Source organism: Heterocephalus glaber, unplaced genomic scaffold, assembly GCF_053883595.1.
Source record: "Heterocephalus glaber isolate CG9 unplaced genomic scaffold, H.glaber_assembly_v1.0 deba00001428, whole genome shotgun sequence".
NCBI classification, from domain to species: domain Eukaryota; kingdom Metazoa; phylum Chordata; class Mammalia; order Rodentia; family Bathyergidae; genus Heterocephalus; species Heterocephalus glaber.
This window is the reverse complement of record NW_028258293.1, coordinates 31489204-31513847: the sequence shown is the minus strand read 5'-3', so window position 1 is coordinate 31513847 and position 24644 is coordinate 31489204. Positions and strand designations below refer to the sequence as shown.

The window sequence follows — 24644 nt, the reverse complement described above, 5'->3', positions numbered from 1 at the left end:
CAGGACATGGAGATATCCATGACAATGTAACTAAAGAAAAAGCACTTCTAAAACTGCTTCAGAAAGTGGCAAGAATGATGGAATAAAGGTATTTGAGGTAAGCGAGAGTATTTTGAGAGGGATTAATGGCAATATGTCTTTTACTACAATAACAAAAATTAAACAGTATTTTTTTATCACACCTTGTATTTAGAGGGTAGTATATAAAAAGATCTGTGTTCCTTGTATTACCTCACAGTCCTATCCATATAGCTTAGGAAAGGCACTTGAAATAACTATCATTCTTTTAGTCATTCAGCAAATAAATATTAAGCACTTCTATGTGCCTGACACTATGCTATGTGCTGGAAAGAAAACAGTCCTTGTTTCACATGGTAGTTTGTAATCTAGCAGGGGGAAAGACATCACGGGATATGTGGAGAGGGTAGAGAGGTACGGGAAAGAAGGTGAAAAGAGGAATTAACATATGTTATGTACACACAGCAACTTCCCATACTATGTACTGCACACATCTACTAATAAACTAATAAAAAATAAAGTTAAAAAAGTTAACTGTACAAATAAGTATTTAACTGTAATAATGGTAAGTGCTATGAAGGATAAATACAGAGTACCATAATTACAAAATAATGATTTTAACTTAGAAATCCTCCACTGGAAACCTTCATTGAAAGAGTGACACACAAAATGATACCTAAAAACACACACAGATGGAATTAAGGTAAACAGGAACTAGGGGGAAGATGAGACGCTTAAGCAGCAGAAATACCATGTGCAAAGATGCTGTGATAGAAAAAGAATTTAAATAACTGAAAAAAAGCCCAATGTCTTGGAAGCTTAATTAGTGAGGAAGAGAAGGGACCAAAAAGAAGCTGGAAAGATAAGCAGCAAACATTTTCCGAAGCAAAAAGGCATTCTTAATTTTATATTAAAAGAACGGTATGGTAGCAGGATACAAAATCAATACATAAAAATCAAAAGCATTCTTGTATACTAACAATGAATCCACTAAAAAAGAAATTAGGAAAACAATCCCAATTACAATAGCTTAAAAAAAATCCTAGCAATTAACCTAACCAAGGAAGTGAAAGACTTGTATAATGAAAACTATAGTATTCTGAAAAAAGAGATCAAAGAAGACATCAGAAAATGGAAAGACAACCCCAGTTCCTGGATTGGTAGAACCAATATAGTCAAAATGATCATATTACCAAAAATGAAATAAAGACTTAATGCACTGCCAATCAAAATATCAACAGAGTTCTTCATAGAATTAGAAAAAAAATTCTAAAATTTATATGGAACCCAGAAGAAATGCAGAATAGCAAATGCAATCTTCAGCAACAAGAGCAAAGCAGGAGGCATTACTATCCCAGATTTAAAGTTATACTATAAAGCTACCACGATAAAAACAGTATAGTGCTGGCACAAAACCAGAAACGAGAATGAAGGAAACCCCAGGTACATTCAGTCATCTGATATTTAACAAAGGGGCCAAAAATATACACTGGGGAGAAAAAAAGCGTCTCTTTACCAAATGGTGCGGGAAACTGGCTATCTACATAAAGAAGATTGAATCTAAACCCATATCTCTCTCTGTATACTATATTAAAATCAAATAAAAATGAATCAAAGACCTGAACAGTGAAATAGAAACAAAAAAAACTGAATCTGCTGCATAAATAGATAAAATAGGTATAACTCTTGAAGGCATAGGCATACGCAAAGACTTACTGAACAGAATCCCAATTGCACAAGACATGACACCATGAATCAACATAAGTGATCATATTAGGTTAAAAAGCTTCTGCACAGAAAAGGAAACCAACAGGGTAAAAAGACAACTTACAGAATGGGAAGGAGGAGAGAGGAAAGGGAAGTAAAAATAATCAAGATGCAATACGTGTGTGTATCTATTTCCAATGGTAAGTGTATTTATTATGTCTTGTAACCATATGCTAAAATACAAAAGGGGGTAAGAATAATATACCACTGAAAATGTTTAAGCAAGGAAGTGGTGGTATGTTTTAAAATATAGTATTATTCAATTTTGTCACCAATAGATGAAGACATAATTGCCACTGAAAAGTGTTATGATTTAGATCTAGAATGTCCCCCTAATTAGATCATGGGGGTGCTATAGTAGAGTTCAGGGGCTGAGTGTACTTTTAGGAGGAGGGGCCTGGTCAAGAGGAGGGGCCTGGTCAAAAGGAGGAGCCACAGAAGCCAAGACCTGGAAAAGTGTATCTCCCTCCCTGACTCCTCCCTTTGCTCTTTGCTTCCTGACTGCCACGTGAGCAACTTTCCTCTGTAGCACACTGTTCTGCCATATTACTCTTGCCTTGGAGCCAGATGACCGTGGACAGTAGGACAAAATAAACCCCTTTTCCATTAGGGTGTGGATGTTGGGTTTTGTCCCAGGTACAAGAAAGTGACTGAGTCTTTAAAAGAAGGAGACACATCAGGGTCCATCAGGGAGCACAAGGAGCAAGGGGAAAAGGGAGAGTGAGTCTTGTGATTTCCATAGGAAAGGCAAGACAAGAGAGGGTAAACAAGATAAGGACTGGCTAGTTTGACTAATTTCAGCAGGCTCTGGGGGTACAGAGGCTGTCTCTAGTGATCAAGTGATTATGTCACATGCATACAGACTCCTGGAGTGTCAGAGCCAAATCCAAGAAGTGGTTTGGAGTATGAGTTCTGGTTTGGTTAGTTTGTATTTGAAAGGCACTGTCTAGGTACGGTAAACTGTTAGTGATCTCTAAAAACTGAGTAGCCAAAGGAGGTCAGCAAGGCTTCAGGTGCTAGATTGTTAAAAATGCAGAAAATATAGTTAATATACAATGCCAGATCAGGTACATGTAGAGAGGATTCTGAAGGAGAAAGGAGTAGATATGGGAGGACTAGCTAAGAGGTTACTGTAAGAGTTCAGGCTAGAAAAGTTGCTGCTCGTATAAAGGTAGCAGAAGAGAAGAGATATAAGTAAACAAGTTGGAGAAATATTTAGGAAGTAAAATAGAGATTTGTTGTCAATTTCATATAAAGGCAAGGGAGATAAAACTGCAAAAAATGACTCAGGTTTTTTTTTGCCTAAACATTCAGTGGGTACTGTACAGTTTTCTGAGACAAAGAAACTCGTAAGAACAATTTTCAGCATTTTGAGTTTGAGGTACCTGAGAGACAAGTAGAAATATCAATCAGGTTACCAGAATTAAAAATCTGTAGCTCAGAACTAATGTATGGATGTTGGCAGCTTATTTGTTAAAAGGACTAAATTGAACTAAGTATATGTGAAAAGTAAATTTTAAAATCTGGGTGGTAGAAATATAAAAGTCTTATTAAAAACCATAACTAACAAAATTATGACTATTAAAAAAGCAAAGGTGGGATATGTATTTGAAGATAATTCCAGAAGGTAGAGGCCAGGTCAAAAAAACTAACAATTCAATTTATGAGCTTGATCTATGGATAGTATGAAAAGGGTTAAAAAAAGTTTGTACTGAGGCAGGGTAGAAGGGGGCATGGAAATTCACAGTTTAAAAATTGTACTTTTAAGAAGACTACAAATTTAGGACACAGTCAGAGCTACCCAAAGTTACCCATGTCTGTACTCCTGAGACTTATTTATGGTTTTTTTCTTCCAGGCCCATCACATGCAAAATCCCGTAGAGATACTCCAAGTCTATAAATTAGCTTAGTTGACAAGTAAAGGGCAGAAACCTGACATTAACAGAAACAGAGTCAGAGGTTTCAAAGAAACATTGTAGATCACTCATCTTTAAAAATACAACAGACTGGGGCCTGCTTGTGCCTTTCTAAAGTGGGCCATCCTTTCACCAGTAAAATGACCCATTATCTTTCTACCTGTGTATCAGCCATCACTTTTCTCTTGGTAAACTAAGCCCGAACTTCCTATAGATTCACAAATTCCACAAATTTCCATTGCCCAAAACACAATATTCCCCCAGCTCCAGACTACAATGTGCCTCTCTCTTGAGGGCTAGCCTCTATTTTCTTTGAGTGTGTACTATAAATTCTGTCTAACAGAGCTCTTCATGCCTCTTGCTGACACATCCTGAAAATTCTTTTTCTGTGATGTAAGTCAGCAAACCCACAACCTGCCCTGCAGATGGGTTGAGTCAAAGTTCTCCATCTTTCTTTGGGAGGACTTCCTTAGATCTTGTTCAGTGACAGTACCATGTTGTCTGGAGAGTGGGGACTGTTTTTCATACATCTCATCCTCAATACTTGTGTAAGAACTACCAACACTGCTCAAAGAATGAAAAAATTAGGCTTTTTTTTTATGAGGGTATTGCTAAATTGCCTCAAATTTGTAATCCTCCTGCTTCAGCCTCCAGAGTAGCTGGGATTACAGGTGTGTGTGTCACAGCTGAAACTTGTTTTTGTATGTGGGGCTGGGGATGGAACACAAGGCCTGCACACTAAGCTACATCCCTGTAGCTCAAAGGTAGAGGGTGCATGAGATCTTGGCTTCAATACTTAGTACCTCAAAAAAAGGAGAAAGTTTTAATTTCACCCATTTCTCTTTACCTTTTTTCAATGCTGCTACCAGAAAATCTTAAATTACATATATCCCTCAGATTTTATTTCTACTGTATAGTGATGTTCTAAAAGTTTCTAAATTAGTGAGGATAACCCAAAAGGTCAAAAGTTGAAGATTAGACACAATCTCTTTAGAGACAGGGCAGGAATTAAAAATCCTTTCAGACTTCTAAAACTTTTCCAGCTAGAGAGATGGAACCACTGAAATGTATGCCATAGAGACATGAAAGAATGCAGGCATCTAAGAATAAGAATATATTGTTTTGGTGAACTGATTATGTCATCTTAAGATGTCTTCAATGTGACTCATATACCATGTTGTTCTAAAATCGTATATGCTAGCATAGAGTTCATCAAAAAGCTGTACTGCTTTCGCTTGTTTTTTAAAAACAGACAATTCATCTGGCTTCTTAATCAGTGTGGATCTTTTGACTTGAAATTAAAAATAAACTCCAGATGGGCCGGGGATTTAGCTCAGTGGTTTTGCCGCCTGCTGCACAAGCTCAAGGACCCGAGTTCGATCCCTGGTACCAATAAATAAATAAATTAATTAAATAAATAAACTCCAGAGATTAAAAATCTCTTTTATGTGTTTTTCTTAAATCTGAAGTGCTTCTGGCTTAGAGAAATAAGCATTTAGTCAATCTTGTCATTACTAACCTGCATTTCATATTTCAGAGTCATGTGGAAGCACCAGGATCCCATTCCTACCACTGAAATTAAAACAAATTAAAAAAACCAATTAGCATGAAATTCTTTGGGGATAGTCACAGACCTAAGATGACAATAAGACATTTCAAAGCACCTAGTTTTAAGGGAAACAAAGTTTATAAACTACTGTGGCCAGATACAGCTGACTCTGAGTAAGCTCTATAACTGAAATTTTGGTATAGAAGAAAATAAGTGCACTATAAGTTTTCTGAAATTTCCTCCACTAAGTGATTTACTAGATTAATAATATTCTGTTATTTTTATAAAATATATTACTGAATGCCCAGGTTAAACCTTATTGTGCATACCTGGTTAACTACTCTTTATTACTCCCTTACATTTCTGATCTAAAAACTGAGCTGTATGCTTACTAAGAGCCAGTCACTTCTGTTTGTTCCCAAATCTGTTAATGACACTGTTTTGAGTTATCAAAAATACTGTAAAAAGAAAGTTATCATTTGTATAAGAACTATTAAAAATACTTAGGACAGACTGTACAAAAGTGAGTTGTTAATCAAAATTGCTGTTGAATTAGGTGTGGATAAGACGTCCGTGAAAGATTGGGAAAAATAGTAAAAACTGAAAAAAATTCTGTATTAATGCCTCAAGTTCTTCCCAAATACCTCCAATTTAAATTGTTTTTACTTTAGAGTTTTAAAAAAGTTTGAATTTTAATTCAACAAAGATTAAGTAGAACTAAAATTAGGGTTGCATATTCAAAGGTCAGAGCCTATATCAAATAATCATTAAAAATTATATAATTTTTTTTTTTTGGTACCAGGATCAAACTCAGGACCCTGCGGTTGTGAGGAAGTCACGACACTACTGAGCTAAATCCCCGGCCCCAAAATTATATAACGTTTTAACAAAAATTAAAAATACGCTTTTTTCATTAATTCTATGCTTCAACTTAAAAAAAATTAACTGGCTAAACATCAGCCTCTATAACAACTAGAAATAGGACTTCACCTCTGATTACGTTCAATTGAGCATTTATTGAGCACTTTCAGTTAGAGATGCTGAGGTGCAAAGATAAGATCCAGCCGTTTGCCTTAAAGAAGAATATGGTCTAGGGCCAGGGATTTAGCGCAGTGGTTCTAACGCCTGCCTTGCAAGCACAGGGACCCGAGTTCAATCCCTGGTACCAAAAAAAAGGCAAAAAAGCCAAAAGAAGAATATGGTCTAATGGAGGAGAAAGGAAGAAACACAGAAGATGCCAGAACCTAGAGCAAGGACACATACTTGTGAAGGAAATTAGAAGAAGCAAGAATGATATGAGGCCACCTGAGAAAAATTTCAAACTATTAGTCATTCTTGCTTTTTTCCAAATCACTATATGTACTGTTATTACATTATTTGGGGGAAATAGTTACTGCACTCATTTCACTAGAGAAATCAGTAAGTGGCATGACTGGTTTCATTTTAAAAGGGGAAATAATAGGTAAGTACAGTAGCACATCCCTATAAATCCCAGCACTTGGGAGGCTGGAGCAAGAGGATCACCATGCATTTGAGACCAGCCTGGGGTACATGTTGAGTTCAAGGGCAGCTTGAACTATATAGCTAACCAAAAAAAACCCACCCCAAAACCAAAAACCAAACCACCACCACCACAACAAAAAACCTCCTACCTAAAAAAACCCTGGGGAGATTAGAATGTGCAAAGGTGGATAAATTATTTAATGGCAAAGAAAGAAAGAAAAAAACCCCTGTGAGTTAGTCACGTAAAGTACTATAAAATAAAAAAACAAAAATGAAGTGAGATGACAACTCATCTTGGAGAATGGCTATTTCATCATGCCTCATGCAAGGATGTTTTTATTTAAAACCCTTCAAAATGTTTTCTTGTTAATGTTGAATTATATAGCATTAAAAGTCTGATTTTTTGGTAGTATTTCCTGTGCAGTCTGGGTTTTGTTCATGAAGTCTTTGCCTACCCCTATGTCCTCAAGAGTTCTACCTGTTCTCTCTTCCAAAAGATTCAGTGCTTCTGTCTAAATATTTAGATCTTTGATCCATTTTGATCTTAGCTTAGTGCATGGTGAGAGACATGGGTCTAGTTTTAGTTTTCAGCATGTAGACAGCCAGTTTTTCCAGCACCACTTATTAAAGAGGCTCTCCTTCTTCCAGTGAACATGTTTGGCCCCTTTGTCATAGATGAGGTGGCTGAGTGTGTTTGTGGTTGTTTCCGTATCTTCTAGTTTGTTACAGTGATCCTCAGGTCTGTTTTTTTGCCAGTACCATGTTGTTTTGGGATTTCATCCTATTAAAAAGCTTTTGCATTGCAAAAGAAATAACCCACAGAGTGAAGAGACAACCCACTAAAAAATTTTAGCTAGTAGTCCCTCAGACAAAGGACTAATATCTAGAACTTAGAAAGAATTGAAAAACATCAGAACACCCCCCCCTCCAATTTAAAGACCCAATCCAAAAGTGGTCATCTGAAATGAATAAACACTTTTCAGATGAAGTACAAATGGCAAATAAATATATGAAAAAACGTTCAACATCACTGGTCATTCGAAAGATGCAAATTAAAACAATACTGAGATACCATCTCACTTCAGAAAGAATGGCTAATATCAAGAAATTAACTAACAACAAATACTGGTGAGGATGTGGGGGAAAAAGGAACCTTTCTCCACTGTTGATGGGAGTGTAGACTGGTGCAACCACTGTGGATATCAGTATGGAGATTCCTCAAAAAAGTAGGATTAAAGGTCCCATTTGACCTAGCTATTCCCTTTCTGGATATCTTCCCAAAAGAATTAGAAGCATCTATGGTGGATCAACTAATGGTTAACTTGGAATGCTCAGCTGAACTGAATCAGCGTGGTCTGGGTGTGGCTGACCTACCTGTGGAGTGTTGCCAATAGCATAAAGAGAACTAGAGGTAAAGAGAGCTGGCTGTTGATTTTCTAGGAGCAGCTTGCTCTGGTTGGTTTTCTTTATGGGAATGTGACTGTTCTTGTCAAGGAGCTCAAGTCCTCACTGTCACTGGGAATGGCTGGTGTTTTCATCAAGGGACCTCTGATCTTCACTGTGTCACTTCCTGGCTCCAATGTAGATCCCTCAGCCTGGTGGCACAAATCTGTCACCCCAGTGGTGAAGGTTTTCTGGCTTCCACCACTGGCCTTTGGGTCTTCCAGGTGCAGATTCTTGATATGGACAAGCATGAGACATTGCCAGAGGCTCTAGGCCACATTGGACTCATGGAGGACACTGCCTTGGACTCTAGGCCTTCAGTCAAACTTGGACTAGTGCAGGACATTGCTGTGGGATCCAGGCCCTTGGCTGGATTCTTTGGGTCTCTAGTGTGCAGTTATATCTCTTGCACTCCTCTGCATTTGACCTTTTGGGTGACTATAAAATAATCCTACAAATTATGTATCCTGTAGTAAATCTATTCTCTCATAAACCCTGACTGCAACAGCATCATACCACAGCAATATATATACATCTATGTTTATAGTAATACAGTTTGTAATAACTATATCTTGGAAATAACCCAAATGCCCATCAACTGATGAATGGATAAAAAGGATGTGGTTTTTCTATGCAATGGAGTATTACTCAGCCATAAAGAAGCATAGACTTGAGACATTTATAGCTAAATGGATGCACCTTGAAGCTATACTCTTAAGTAAAATAAATCAGACACACGTGTAAATATCACATTGTCTCTGGTGTAAGAAACTGAAGTGTAAGTAGGGACCAAAATTTATTTATTATTATTAATTTTTGGTTCTGGGGATTGAACTTGGGTCCTTGCGCTTTCGAGGCAGGCGGTAGCACGACTGAGCTAAATCCACAGCCCAAGAGACCAAAATTTATATACAATATATGTAATAGACAATATATACATTATATATACAATATATATAATAGACAATGCAAGATAAAAAAAACTGTGCAAAAGGAAGGGGGAACTAGAGAGGGGGGAGAGGGAAAGGAAGGAAGGAAGAAAAAATGAGAAAAGGAAAAAATGGAAATGGGGCTTTTGTAAATAAGGAGGGGAAGAGGGATTGAAGGGAAAGGAGGGGAGGGGAGGGGAATGGGAAAAAAGGAATCAAGATACATCATGTACAGGTACAAATTCCCTATGATGTGATCATTATGTATATCTAAATTGTACCAATACAATTTTTAAAAAGTCTGATTTTTCAGCGATCTCTAGAATTTATGTCTTTTCTTTTTTTTTTAACCTCTGTTTTTTTTTTTTTTTTTTTTTTTTGGTACCGGGGATCGAACTTGGGTCCTTGAACTTATGAGGCAGGTGGTGGAACCATTAAGCCGGCCCAATTTATTTCTTTTTGATAATTTGGGGGATACATAAAATAATATTCTGCTAAAAAAAATCTATTCTGGGGGCTACTTTAAGGTTTCAAATTCCTTTGAGGGTAGGGCACCTTGGTTCATCCCTTTTATTTCCCTTTCTTTGAAAAATAATTCTTGCAAATTACATTTATGTAAATACATTTAGGTAGCAAAGAGATGTAACAGAACAGCATCACCTTTCTTCATGTAAAATTTTGTACCTTTAAAGTAGATTACTAATTTGGCTAAATTCTGAGACATTTTACATAAATATAAAATATAATTATAAAACCATTTGTTTAATGTACACAATTTAACTTTTTAGTACATTGAGAGTTGTACAAACATTTCAATCTAATTTGAGAACATTTTTATTACCCCCAAGAGAACCCCCACCCGCATTATCTGTTACTCCTCATTGTCTCTGAAACTCTCCAGCTGACAATCATTAGAGCACATGATAGTTTTCCCATGGATATCAGAATAGTCAGATAACACAACATTTTAAAAGACAGTGTCAGTATTTATCCTCAGGGTGTCATTTTCTTTCCAATATTGCAATGAGTCTGGTGAGCATTTGAATTAATTACAGCTTAGAGAAATGAGCAGAATGCTTCCTGAACTCTGCTTTGATTACTTGGGAAATGTAGAGATGTGGCTGTTTCCTCAATCTGGTTCAGATTAGAGAACTGATTTCAGGCATCTTAGTTTATTTCTTGCCATTTCCCTTTGTTGGTTTGCCCTCCTGCCCTTGTTTCTTTTGCTACTGGTTTTCTCCATCCTGCACACAAAACTAGTATCATCCTTGACTAGATTGCTTCCTCCTCCTCTCTGAACTCTCATATTCATTCGTCAAATCTTTAGGTTCTATCTTTATAATCTCTGCCTCTATTTTTATTTCCTTCACCAATTGAGACCTTGTTTTTGTTTTTTTTTCTCACTGGACTTCTTACAAGCCTCATAGTGATATGAGACACCTTAGTGAAAGTTCTATTCTTTTGGACACCCAGCCACCACCCCATACAACCTCATCAAATTCTGAAGTTTCTCTTCTTTGAAGGGCAGGTGCAATGCAGAGAAAAGCTTTAGAGACAGACTTTGTTTCTAATCTTAGATCTACCACTACCATGTGACTTTGGCTGATTTCATAACCTTTTTGAATACTGCTTTCTTCCTATTCAAAAAAGAACTAATGACTTTTATTAGGGCTTTTGTAACTTTTGAAAAGTTTGGAAACAGAGTGTACAAAATACCATGCCCATGTCTAGTATTATTAGGTGCAAAATTTTAAAAGCACTATACATACCCTTTTATGAACTTTAGAATCTAATAAAGATATTTGGCTTTTGATGTGCTCTTAAAAATACAGATTCCAAAGCCCACTGAATCAGGAGTTTCTGGACTAGCCTAGCATTCTTTAAAGCTGTGTAGGTGAAGACAGTTTGTACCAAACCTAGTAACTACTAGCCTAGCCAAACATTTTTTGGATTTCTTGTTTGGTAGACTTAATTAGAAAGGAACCAGAAAAGAATTTGACTTAGAAGGTAATATTAAAATAGAACTGGGATACACACTGAACAGGGGTAAAAAGGACAAGATGTATCCACTTTAAAATGGTTCAGAAAAAATTTACATATAAATGTACAAATTCTAGCAAAATGTTAAAATTTAGTGAATCTGAGTGGAATATATACAGAAGCTCATTATACCAATCTTTCAGTATAGAGGGAACAAGTATTCCAGGCAGAAAGGATAAGGTGAGCACAGGATGAGCAAAGGCAAATCAGACTAGATTTCATAGTATGAGACCAGAAATCAAAGGCAGTCAGGCGTTACTGAACTGTAGGTTGCAATAGAAGAAAAGAGTGGAGCCAGATTCTGAAGTTCCCTATACCCTTCACAAGTCATTAATTCTTTTCCATTTAAAATCACATTGCTAGGGTTAAGAAAAATCATCCTTTGTGATGTGGGAAGAAAAGTTGTTATCTTCTTTTTGTTTATATGTTGCTTTTAAACTAATTTTTCTAAAATTCTATTTTATGGATTTTAAAATATAGTACATTAGCACCACAGTAAGAATATAATTTATAAGTAAATATTTACATGGGGGTTGATTAAAATTTCTTTTTATTTTTAAAATAACTTTATTATCAAACACACACACATGCAAAAAATTAAAACCATTCAAAGAACAATGCAAGGGGGAAAAAAACTACAATAATATTCAAATACAGTAGAACTCAACCAAAACAAAACTGAAAAGCACTTAAACATTTTTCCATATAACTTAAAAAAGCATCTCAAGCACCAACAATTAAAAAATTTTTAATCAAAGCTGGGAGACTATTTTAGATATTTCTCTGTCTTGTAAAAAGAGTGATATACCATCTTAATACAAAACTGATGTCAATCCATGTATATATATATATATATGTGTACTGTTTCAGTAACTCTGCTTTATCAAAATAGGCAAAGCTAAAGAGACAGAAAGTAGGTTAATGGGACAGGAGGAGGAAAAAAGCCTTCTAGCTGTAAAAATCAAGTCACAAGAGCAAAAGAGCAATAAAACAATTCCACCAAAATTAGTAACATCTAAAGGATTTATTTTAGAAAAGGTTTTAATTGATGAACCTTAAGTTGTAATAATGTAGTGTACATTTCAAAATACCTGGAAGAAAGGACCTTGGACATTTTTACCATAAAAATGATCAATGTTTGAGGAGATAGATATGTTTAACATGATTTAAACTTTACAGAAAGTAATCATGTATTGAAATATTGCCTGTTACCCCATGAATGTGCACAATTTTTATATACTGATTAAAAGATTTAATTAGCTGGGTATGAAGCATACACCCGTAGTTCCAGCTACTCAGTAGGCTGAGGCAGGAGTATCATTTTCACCCAGGAATTTGAGGCCCATTTGGCAGGAATTAGCAAATTAATTTTTTAAAAGTTGCAATTTAAAGCTTCACCTAAAACTGTCTTGACATGATAGAGGTACTTTAAAAACTATTCCTTCAACTGCAAGGACCCGAGTTTGATCCCCGGTACCAAAAAAACCCAAAAAAACCCCAAAAACTATTCCTTCAGTGAATAAACTTTAACAAGTCAAGGCTAATCCAAAACACAGGGGAGGATAATTTCATAGTAAGTATATGAATCAAAACAAAATTAGAAAAAAACAATTCAAAAGTCAGAAGTGCAAAGATAAGGCACATAGACTCAAATATATTTTTATTAGTAAGGGAGAAAAATGAAGGCAAGATATGATTTTAGATTTTTGTTATTAAATTCAAGAAAAGAAAAGGGAATATTCAATATTTGTTTCTTTCAAATGAACATTTTTTTTTTTTTGGTAATTATAGCAAGAGTATCAAGAGAAAATCTCCAGATCAGCTTTGGAATATTTCTTTCTTTTTAAATTCTAAACTACATTGGTGGTATAAGAAATTAAGTTTAAATAGATTCTCCAATGACAATGCTCTTCAAAACCTGACCAAAAAAATCAACTGATGTTCTGAAATTAAAGGGCCTGATTATTCACTCAGACTTTAGATAGCTGAGTTAGAAGAATATGACTAAAGTTTGAGATGAATGGGTTCAAGTCCATGTTCTTGAATTGATTGCACAATGGAATATCCTAAAATTACTTCATATGTCTGACCCTCATTTTCTCATCTGTAATGTGTAAAATAATGTTTTAAAATCTTTCAGTTCTATGAGACTACAATTATGATTATCATGTACTCTTATGGAAACTGCCATCAGATTTTTATAGGTAGAATTCAAAGTCCATATTTAATCTAAATAAATCTGTATTTAGTCTAAGATAATTCTTCGGTTCTATGAGAACACTGGTGATTCCCATTTCTGTCAGTAATCTGTGTTGCCACCACATGAGAACAGTGCTTTCCTTCCTGTCTACCCTGAGGCAGCTTGCTTCCACCTAGCAAGGGCCTATTAGGCCCTTATGTTCTAGGATGTCACCATCTACATAGTTGCTCAAAGGAGAGACCTGAAAGCCAAATTTGAATGTCTTTCCTTTCTTTCAACACTCACAATTAATGTCTGAATGAGTCACAGGCACTACCTCCAAAATACATGAGTCAGTCTCCATGAATGCCATCCTAGTTTTAAACCATGATCACCTCTCACTTAAGGCTTTGCAACAGCTTCTCTTAATTGGATCCATAGTTTGTACTCTTTCTATCCATCAGTCTGTTCTCCACACAGCACTCAGGGCTGCCTTTAGAACTATAAACAAAATGTACACCTGTAGTCATACCTACGTGTGAGGCTGAGACAGGATAGCTTGAGCCCAGCAATTTGAGGCCTGCAGGGTAACATAGCAAAACTCCATTTCTTAACACACAGACACACACACACACACATACACACACGCACACACACACACACACACACAGACTTGGGTCATTCTCTTATCTAAAACACACTCTACTAGCTTTCCATTGCTACTCTTTATCTCGGCTTAAGAGTCATATCTTGTCTGATCCTGCCCCCAGTTGAATCTCTCCAACCTCATATTTTGGCTCTTTCTGTCTTGATTACTAAAGCATAAGAGGGGGAAAATCAGCTGCGGATGCCGTAGCAACATCGCGAGTCGCGCAGAACTCACCGAGTCAGCCCGCTGCAGACAGGCAGGTCTGTGGACACCGTAGCAACCTAGCGAGTCCCGGGGAATGCACTGAATCAGCCCGCCCCGGCAGCAATCCACTGGACGACACACCCCCACCCCCACCCCCACCCCCCCGTACAGCCACCTGGTTCCACACTACAAAGACGCAGAGGACACCGGACCACCAGACCACTGTACTGGATAAGTGGGAGTCATCTTCCCTCCCATCAGGATGGGGACTATCTTCAGGGGAAGGGCAGCTGGAACCTGCAATACAACTCTGCAGAGTTCAACTCTACAGGAGGACAGGGAGCGCAAATTGGGACTTGCAGCCAGAAATCTGCTTGAATCTCACAGGTCTGTGACTAGCTTGCTGAGACTCATTGACTTATATCGGCACACTGCTACCCACGTTGTCTATTGTGACAGCAGAGACGTACCCTGAAAGAGGCCCTTCATCTTCATGGTTATTTTTTATTCCCAAAATTAGTTTTATTATTTTGGTTTTTTTCTCTTTTCTTTTCTTTTGCTCCTCTTATCTTTAATATTTTTCCCTACTCTTTGCAAATATTTGTTTTTCTCTCTTTTCTTTTCTTCTTTTCTCTTTCCTTTCTCTCTCTCTTACACTCACCATCTTGCTCTCCCACATTGTTCATCTTCCCTTTTTGTCCCTGTTTTGGTCCTCATTCAGAGTTCTTTATTTTCCTAGTATTCTCTTTTTCCTTCTCACCTGTGTCTTCTGACCACACTGCTAACCTTCCCCTATCCTTCTTCCCATCTATCCCTCCCTCTCCAACCACTTCTAACTCCCTATCCCAAAGGGTAAAGTTGTTATATTGAAGAGTTTATTCACTATATGTTGGGTTGGTTCTTGATCTTGATTTAATTCACACAGCTAAAGGTGATAGATTAATAACTACCACAAAATGTCATTTTAAAAGATGTACTTGATGCAGTGTTGTTGCTGATCGTATCATTTGGGCTAAGGTGTGGGTATTGATCTAGTCAATGAACCTTCCTAGTATAAAGAAAATGAGATAGCCTTAGAGTCATTAGAGACTCAAAACTTAAAGACCAGCTATATCTGGAAGACACCTCTGAGAAGCAATCATTCCATAAGGGTTCTAATTACAAGCAGCAAAGATCCTTATAATAAACAATTTCAAACTATCAACCCAGGAGTTAAACCAAGAACAGTACCAAAAACAAAAATGAGAAGACATTTAAGCAAGGCACAAACTCAGACTTCCACCCCAACAAGGGTAAATCCTGGGGGAAATGAGATGGAAAAGTCCCATTACCAACCACCTGGATACCCTGAACTTATAGCACAGGTAGTAACAAAACAGATGAATGAGGCTATAGAAAAATTCAAAGTAGAAATAATCTCCCAGATATCTGCAGAGATGGTGAGCAGAATGAAAGACATGATTAGAGGCTCTAGAACAGGAACAGATAAAAAAAATAGATGAGCTCAGAAACATGCTGGAAGCCATGAATACCCAGCATAAGAAAGAAATGGAAACCATGATCGCCCAACATAAGAAAGAAATGGAATCCATGAAACAGATTCAAACAGATATTCAGGAGATCAAAAACTCCACTGAAAGTATCCACAGCAGATTAAGGGAATCTGAAGATAGAATATCAGATATAGAAGACAGGATCGTGGTTAGAGACCATGAAAATATAGATTTCTTAAAAATAGTAAGGGACCACGAGAAATCAATCCAACAACTGCTAGACGATGCAAAGAAGAATAACATAAGACTGATAGGAGTCCATGAAAAAACAGGAGAAAGCACAACTGACATAAAAAAAACTGCTCACAGAAGTAATAGTGGAAAACTTCCCAGACAGAGGTAGAGAATTGGACATACAGATAAGTGAGGCATATAGAACTCCAACTAGCCATGATCAAAAAAAAATCTACATCTACACATATAATAGTCAAGATCCCAGAAACCCAACAGAAAAACAAAATCCTACAAGCAGTTAGAGAAAAGAAACAAATCACCTACAAAGGAAAGCCCATCAGAATCACAGGAGACTTCTCAACACAAACCCTCAAATCAAGGAGAGCCTGGAGTGAAGTATCTCAAGCCCTAAAAGAAAATAACTTCCAACCTAGATTGTTGTATCCTGCAAAATTGTCTTTCAAAATAGATGGGGAAATTAGATACTTCCACGACAAAGAACATCTGAGAAATTTCATGAACACCAAACCAGCACTACAAGCAATTCTAAACAATATCCTAGAAAAAAGCAATGAAGGTCACAACTCCATGAGGCCCAACAGAGGGAAGCCACCAGGCAAGGTAAGACACTAAAGGGAAAGGGGGAAAAAATAAGAAATAAAAGAGCCAACAAAAGTAAAACATCATGACAAGGATAAATCAATATCTACCAATTATAACCATCAACGTTAATGGCCTCAATTCACCAATCAAAAGAAATAGACTGGCAGAATGGATTAAAAAGGAAAATGCAACAATATGCTGTATACAAGAAACACACCTAACTCAAAAAGAAACTCATAGACTGAAAGTAAAAGGATAGAAAACAGTTCTCCAGCCATAGGAACCCAGAAGAAAGCAGGGGTAGCAATCTTATTTGTAGACAAAGTAGATTTCAAACCAAAACTAATTAAGAGAGACAAAGATGGTCACTACATCCTTGTGAAGGGAACAATCCAAGAGGACGAGATGACAATCCTAAATATATATACAACAAATACAAATGCCCCCAACTATACAAAACAAATATTAAAAGACATGAAAAACCAAATAAACACTAACACAATTGTAGTGGGGGACCTCAATACCCCACTATCACAAATAGACAGATCATCTAGACAAAAAGTTAACAAGGAAATTCTAGAACTGAACCAAGCTGTTGAACAAATGGACTTAATAGATGTTTACAGAGTGTTCCACCCCACAAAATCAGAATACACATTCTTTTCAGCTGCACATGGGTCATTCTCCAAAATAGACCACGTGCTAGCTCATAGTACATATCTAAGTAAATGTAAAAGAAGTGAAGTTGCCCCCTGTATATTATCAGACCATAGTGCAATAAAATTGGAGATCAATAACATAAGAAACCACAAAACCCCAACAAACACATGGAAACTGAATAACACCCTCTTGAACAGCAAATGGGTCACAGAAGTAATTAAAGAAGAAATTAAACAGTTTCTACAAGTAAATGAAAATGCCAGTACAACATACAGGAATCTATGGGACACAATGAAAGCAGTTCTACGAGGGACATTCATAGCAGTGAATGCCCATATTAGGAAAACAGAGAAAACTCAGATAAATAACCTAATGCAGAACTTCAAGCTCCTAGAAAAAGAAGAGCATAACGAATCCAAAGCTCATACAAGAGAGGAAATTATAAAGATTACGGCAGAAATCAATGCAATGGAGACTAAGAGAACAATACACAAAAATCAATGAATCAAAGAGTTGGTTTTTCAAAAGAATAAATAAAATTGAGAAACCTTTAGCCAACCTTATCAAAAAAAGGAAAGAAAAGGCACAAATACATGCAATTAAGAATGAAAAAGGTGAAGTCACAACAGATCCAAGAGAAATCCAGAGGATCATCAATACCTACTTAGAGAACCTCTACTCCAATAAAATGGAAAACACAGAAGAAATGGGCAGATTCCTAGATACATACGAATTGCCAGAGTTAAATGAAGAAGATATAGAAATTCTAAACACCTCAATTTCAATGAGTGAAATTGAAAGCGTAATAAAATATTTACCAACAAAGAAAAGCCCAGGTCTGGATGGCTTCACTGCTGAATTTTACAAGACATTTAAAGAAGAACTAATGCCATTACTCTTTCAACTCATCAAGGAAATTGAAAGGGAAGCAATACTTCCAAATTCCTTCCTGGAAGCAAGTGTTACTTTGATTCCAAAACCAGGGAAAGACCCAACCCAAAAAGAGAACTACAGCCCAATCTCCCTAATGAACATAGATGCAAAAATCCTCAACAAGATACTGGCAAACAGAATAAAGAGGGTCATCAAGAAGATCATACACCCTGACCAAGGTGGATTTATCCCAGGGATGCAAGGATGGTTCAACATTTATAAATCAATAAATGTAATACACCATAATAACAGAGTCAAGGACAAAAACCATGTGATCATCTCAATAGATGCAGAAAAAGCATTCGACAAAATCCAGCACCCATTCATGATAAAAACCCTACAGAAAATTGGAATAAAAGGTCTTTATCTCAACCTAATTAAGGCTATCTATGAAAAACCAACAGCCAAAATCATACTAAATGGTCAAAAACTGAAAACTTTCATGCTAAAATCAGGAACAAGACAAGGATGCCCACTATCACCACTCCTGTTCAATATAGTTCTAGAAATCTTAGCCACAGCAATTAGAAAAGAGAAAGAAATCAAAGGAATAAAGATAGGAAAAGAAGAAGTTAAACTGTCATTATTTGCTGAAGATATGATACTTTATATAGAAGACCCGAGAAACTCCACCAAAAGACTTCTAGACTTAATTGACAGATTCAGTAGACTAGCTGGATACAAGATCAACACTCAAAAAACAATAGCCTTCTTGTACACAACAGATTCACTGAAAGAGAAATTCGGGAAACAATTCCTTTTATAATAGCATGCAAAAAAATGAAATATCTAGGAATCAATCTAGCAAAGGAAGCAAAAGACCTCTACATTGAAAACTACAGCACTCTGAAAAAAGAGATCGAAGAGGATACAAGAAAATGGAAAGACATCTCTTGCTCCTGGGTAGGAAGAACTAATATAGTGAAAATGGCCATACTTCCAAAACTACCATATAGATTCAATGCAATGCCGATTGAAATTCCAACAATATACTTCACAGAACTAGAGAAAACAATCCAAAAATTCATTTAGAACCATAAGAGACCTAGAATAGCTAAAGGAATTCTAAGCAACAGAGACATGGCTGGGGGTATCACAATCCCCAACTTGAAACTGTACTACAAAGCTACTGTGATAAAATCAGCATGGTACTGGCAAAGGAACAGACCTGAGGATTAGTGGAATAGATTACAAGATGCAGAAACAACTCTAGACCTACTGAGCCACCTCATCTTTGACAAAGGAGCCAACCACCATCATTGGAGGAAAGATACCCTATTTAATAAATGGTGTTGGGAAAACTGGATTTCAACCTGCCAAAGATTGAAACTAGATCCATACCTATCACCATGCCCTAAACTAAGATCGAAGTGGATCAGATATAAATATTAAGACAGAACACTAAGCTTGCTGGAAGATAAGTTAGGTAGAACTCTTGAAGACATTGGCATAGGAAAAGACTTCATGAACAAAACCTCAGCATCACGGGAACTAGAAGAAAGAATCAACAACTGGGATCTCATCTTATTAAAAAGCTTCTGCACTACAAAAGAAACCACCAACAGAGCTAACAGACAACCTACAATATGGGAAAAAATTTTTAGCAGCTGTACCTCAGACAAAGGGACTACTATCTAGAATATATAAAGAATTGAAAAAAATCAGACCTCCCAAATTCAAAGACCCAATTCAAAAATGGGCACCTGAAATGAACAGACATTTTTCAGAAAAGGAAGTAAAAGCAGCAAACAAATATATGAAAAATTGTTCAACATCACTGGTCATTCGAGAGATGCAGATGAAAACAACACTGCAATTCCACCTCACCCCAGAAATAATGGCTGCTATCAAGAAATCAACAAATAACAAAGGCTGGCAGGGTTGTGGGGAGAAAGGAACCCTTGTCCATTTTTGGTGTGAGTGCAGACTGGTGCAACCACTGTGGAAGTCAGTACGGAGATACCTCAAAGAACTAGGACTAGAGGTCCCATTTGCCCCAGCTATTCCCCTGCTGGGTATCTTCCCAAAAGAATTAAAAGAATCATACCACAGTGATATATGTGCATCCATGTTCATAGTGGCACAGTTTGTAATAGCTAAAGCTTGGAAGCAGCCCAAGTGCCCATCAACTGGAAACTCGATAAAGAAAATGTGTTTTTTTTATAAAATGGAGTACTACTCAGCCATAAAGAATGAAAAACTTGAGTCATTTATAGCTAAATGGATGCATATCGAGGCCATACTCTTAAGTAAAATAAATAGGACACACATGTGTAAATACCGAATTGTTTCACTAGTGTGAGGAACTGATAGTGTAAACAAGAGTTAAAATGATTAAAATGAGTATTTGATAATTTGAAATAGGAACAAAGATCCAAAGATGAAGGAGTGAAGGGAAGGGAAGGGGAAAGGAAAAGAGGGAAAGGAAAAACTATGAGAAAAGAAAAAAAAATGGAAATGAAATCTATGTAAATAGGGAAGGGTGGAGGGGGTGAAGGGCGCACAGGAAACGTGGAAAAAAATAAGAACCAAGATATATCATGTGCAGGTACAAGCACCCATTGATAAATGTAAACGAATTGTATACCTAAAGTGTACCAATAAAATGTACCAATAAAATTAATTTAAAAAAAAGAAGAGGGGGAAAATCAGAAAGTACATTGTGTTACCATATGGTTTATTAAGTACTCTGCTAGACATATGCACTGTATTCAGTGGGAGTGCAGAAAAGAATCAGCTAATCCTGGCAGGAGAGGAATTGTTCAACTGAAAGAAGCAGGGATGGCTGGAGAATGTAGGTCAGTTTAACAAAACAGTTTTTACTACTGACATACAACAGTTTACCAAGAGATATATATTTTTTGAAAAATTATCCAAATGAACACAGAAAAAATAGTGGGTAAGTTGTTACTTAGGCCAAAGGAACAAATGTCCAATGTGTGAAAACAAAATAACACTTATTGGTCTTTAATTTGTAAAAATTAGAAATGCTCAAGATAATTAAAAAACAATTTAAACTTTTTTTGAGATAGGGTCTCCATATGTAGTTCAGTCTGGCCTTGAACTCAGGTGATCCTCCTGCATTAGTCTTCTGAGTCCTTGGGTTACAGGCTTATGCTACCATGTGCAGCCCTAAACATTTTTTCTTTTCTTCATCTTGTAGGCCAGTTGACTGGTTCAGTCATACAGAGATTAAAACATTTGACTAACATCAGGGTGATATTTTAGCTAATATTTTGTCATGATGTTCCATTTGAAGAGTTTCATTTTGATTCGCTTGATGCATCAAAGTTAATATAAAATTTGTATTTGTGGAACTTATATAGGATATTCTAAAACACAGTATCAGGAACAAATTCCCCAATATGGCCATCATCCAAAGTGAAGACTGATGCAAACAAAAGAGTAATGGAACTGGAATAAGGAGGTCAAGGTACTAAAAGCATTTTCTAATTAGATAATCATATTCACAACACTTTACTACAGTTTTAAGAGTCTGAGGGACATAATAGAATCTGACTGCATTGGAGCTTCTTGATTCAAGTATTTTGGCTAACTACCAGCCAAAGATTTTTAGGGTTACAACAGAACACAAAGAAGATCAGGTACACATTTATTTTGACACATCTGACCACACTGGAAAATAGAGTACAAAAATTTGGGAATCATCCCTAAACTAAAATCCCAGATTTATACTTATTATTTATTAACTTTAAAAGTTCAAACTGGGTGTGGAGGTAAATGCCTGTAATCTCAGCACTTGAAAGGGAAGGAAGATTACCTGGAGTTTGAGGTCAGTCAGGGCTACACAGTGAGTTCAAGGCCAGCCTGAACTACATAGTGAGATTCTATCTCAAAAAGCCAAAAACAAACAAAAAAAGTTTAAATTTCTTTGAGATTTAGTGGTCTCAGTTAAACAATAAGGATAATAATGTTTGTCATAAAAGGTTAGTACGGGGATTACCTCACATGTACCTGGCATGAAAGAGGTTATCAACAAATTTTATTTTCTAACTCAAACTATGAAAAAATTGATGTACACAGAGTAATTAGATTTTAAAAGTTAGCTTATTTACCATGACAAAAACTTAAATGCCCCCAAAGCACAATAAGTTCCTTTTAAATCACATTGTGGTTTTACTAGAACACATAACAAGAGATCTAGACTAAATAATACAATGAGATCATGTTCCTATAAAGAGTCAAAGGCATAACACCTTAATGTGCAATTATTTTAAAGTGTAGGTTGTTCAATAAGATATAAAAACCCAGAATAATCCAACAACAGGCAATGAAATTAAAGCAGTAATAAAAAAAACCTACCAACTAAGAAAATCCCAGGGCCCAGTGGATTTGTTGTTGAATTCTACTAGAACTTCAGGGAAGATCTAACACCAATATTCCTCAAACTAATGAAATTGAAAGGGCAGGGATACTCCTAAAGTCATTCATAGAAGTTAGAATTATCTTGATTTCAAAATTAGACAAGAATCCAACCAAAAAGAGAACTATAGGCCAATCTCTTTAATAACTATAAATATAAAAATCCTCAAAGATACTGGCAAATAAAATGCAGCAAATCATCAAAAAGATCATATATCATGACCAAGTAGCCTTCAACCCAGGGATGTAGGGATGAGTCAGCGTATGTAAATCAGTAAGTAACACACTGCATAAACAGAAGTAAAAAAAATCACATGATCATCTTAATACACAGAAAAAAACCTTGTACAAAATGCAGCATCCATTCACAATAAAAATCTTGAAGAGGGGCTGGGGATTTAGCTCAGTGGTTTTGCCTCCTGCTGCGCAAGTGCAAGGACCTGACTTTGATTCCCGGTACCAAAAAAAAAGAAGAAAAAAAATCCTGAAGAGCCTAAGTATAGAAAGACTTTATCTCAACATGATAAAAGCCATTTATGACAAACCTACTGCAAAGATATTAAATGGGAAAAGCTTTCCCTCTAAAATCAAGAACAAGACAAGGATGTCCACAATCATTTCTGTTTAATATTAGTACTGAAAATATTAGCTGGAACAACCAGGTAAGAGAAAGAAATAAAAAGGAATATATATATGAAGAAGACATCAAACTATAACTTTACAGATGACATGATCTTCTATACAGGAGACCAAAATATTCCACCATAGACTCCTAAAATTAATAACCAAATCCAGTAGTATAGCAGAATACAAAATCAATATACAAAAATCAACTGTTCATATCTACTATGAAATTAGAAAAACATCTTTCAAAATAGCATCAAGAAAAATTAAATACTTAAGAATTAATTAACCAAGGAAGTGAAAGGACTCTATAATGTAAACTATAGTACTGTGAAAAAGGAGATTAAAGAAGAATCAGAAATGGAAAGAAATCCCCTATTCCCAAACAGGCAGAAATATTATTGTCAAAGTAGCCATAATCTCAAAACTGATATACAGATTTAATGCAATCCCTATCGAAATACCAATAGCATTCCTCATGGAACTAGAGAAAACAATCCTAAAATTCACATGGAAGAAGAGACCTAAAATAGCACAAACAATCCTGGGCAACAAAAGCAAAGCAGGAGGCATCATAATCCCAAACTTCAAGCTACAGTGATAAAAACAGAATGGTACTGGTACAAAAACAGATATATGGATCAATGGAACAAAACAGAGGTTACAGAAACAACTCTAGGCACACTGAGCTATTTGATCTTCAACAAAGAGGCCAAAAACATATGCTGGAGGAAATATAGCCTCTTCAACAAATAACACAGGGAAAGCTGTCTGTCTATATGCAGAAGATTGAATCTAGACTCATATCTCACACCATGAACTAAACTAAACTAAAATCAAAATGGATCAAAGATCTAAATGTTAAAAAAGAAACAATCTGCTGGAAGATAAAACAGGTAAAACTCTTGAAGACTGGCATAGGTAAGAACAGAAAAAAACCCAGTTGCACAAGAAACAGCATCAAGAATCAACAAATGGGATCATTTCAAAATAAAGCTTCTATGCAACAAAGGAATCAATCAACAGAGTGAAGATACAACTTACAAAATGGAAAGAAATTTTTCCAAATTAGTCCTTGGATACAGGACTAACATCTAGAATACATAAAGAATTCAAAAGTATTAGACCCCCCTGCAAAATAAAAGACTCATTAAAAAAAATGGGCAAGTAAAACAGACAACTCTCAGACTAAGTACAAATGGCAAATCAATACCTGAAAAATGTTCAACATCTTCAGTCATTAAAGAAATGTAAATTAAAAGAACACTGAGATTCTACCTAAATCCAGAAAGAATGGCTATCATCAAGAAATCAAATAATCAAATAAATGCTGGTGAGACTGTGGGGGAAAAAGAAACCCTTCATTGTTGGTGGGAATGTAAACTAGAATAAGCACTATGGAAATCAGCATGGGGATTCCTCAAAAGACTAAATATAGATATTGTTTGCAGAAAGGAAGGAAACCAAGAGATAGAGGCTGGGTAGGGGAAAGGGATGCAAAAAGAATTAAGATTTTT

General features: G+C 36.2%; 1 protein-coding gene across 7 annotated transcripts in view; it reads right to left on the bottom strand.

Moving 5' to 3' along the window:
- The window catches only part of Acer3 (alkaline ceramidase 3), a 168606-nt gene that overhangs the window by 69787 nt on the left and 74175 nt on the right, over positions 1–24644 (bottom strand). For 6 of the 7 annotated variants that reach the window (XM_087211991.1, XM_087211989.1, XM_087211993.1 and 3 more), the window contains one exon: positions 5221–5273. The exons of the other annotated variant lie outside the window; for it this stretch is intronic. In XM_087211991.1, the coding sequence (XP_087068117.1) occupies positions 5221–5273 (53 nt within the window). The remainder of the gene's footprint in view (positions 1–5220; positions 5274–24644) is intronic. 7 annotated transcript variants of the gene reach the window in all.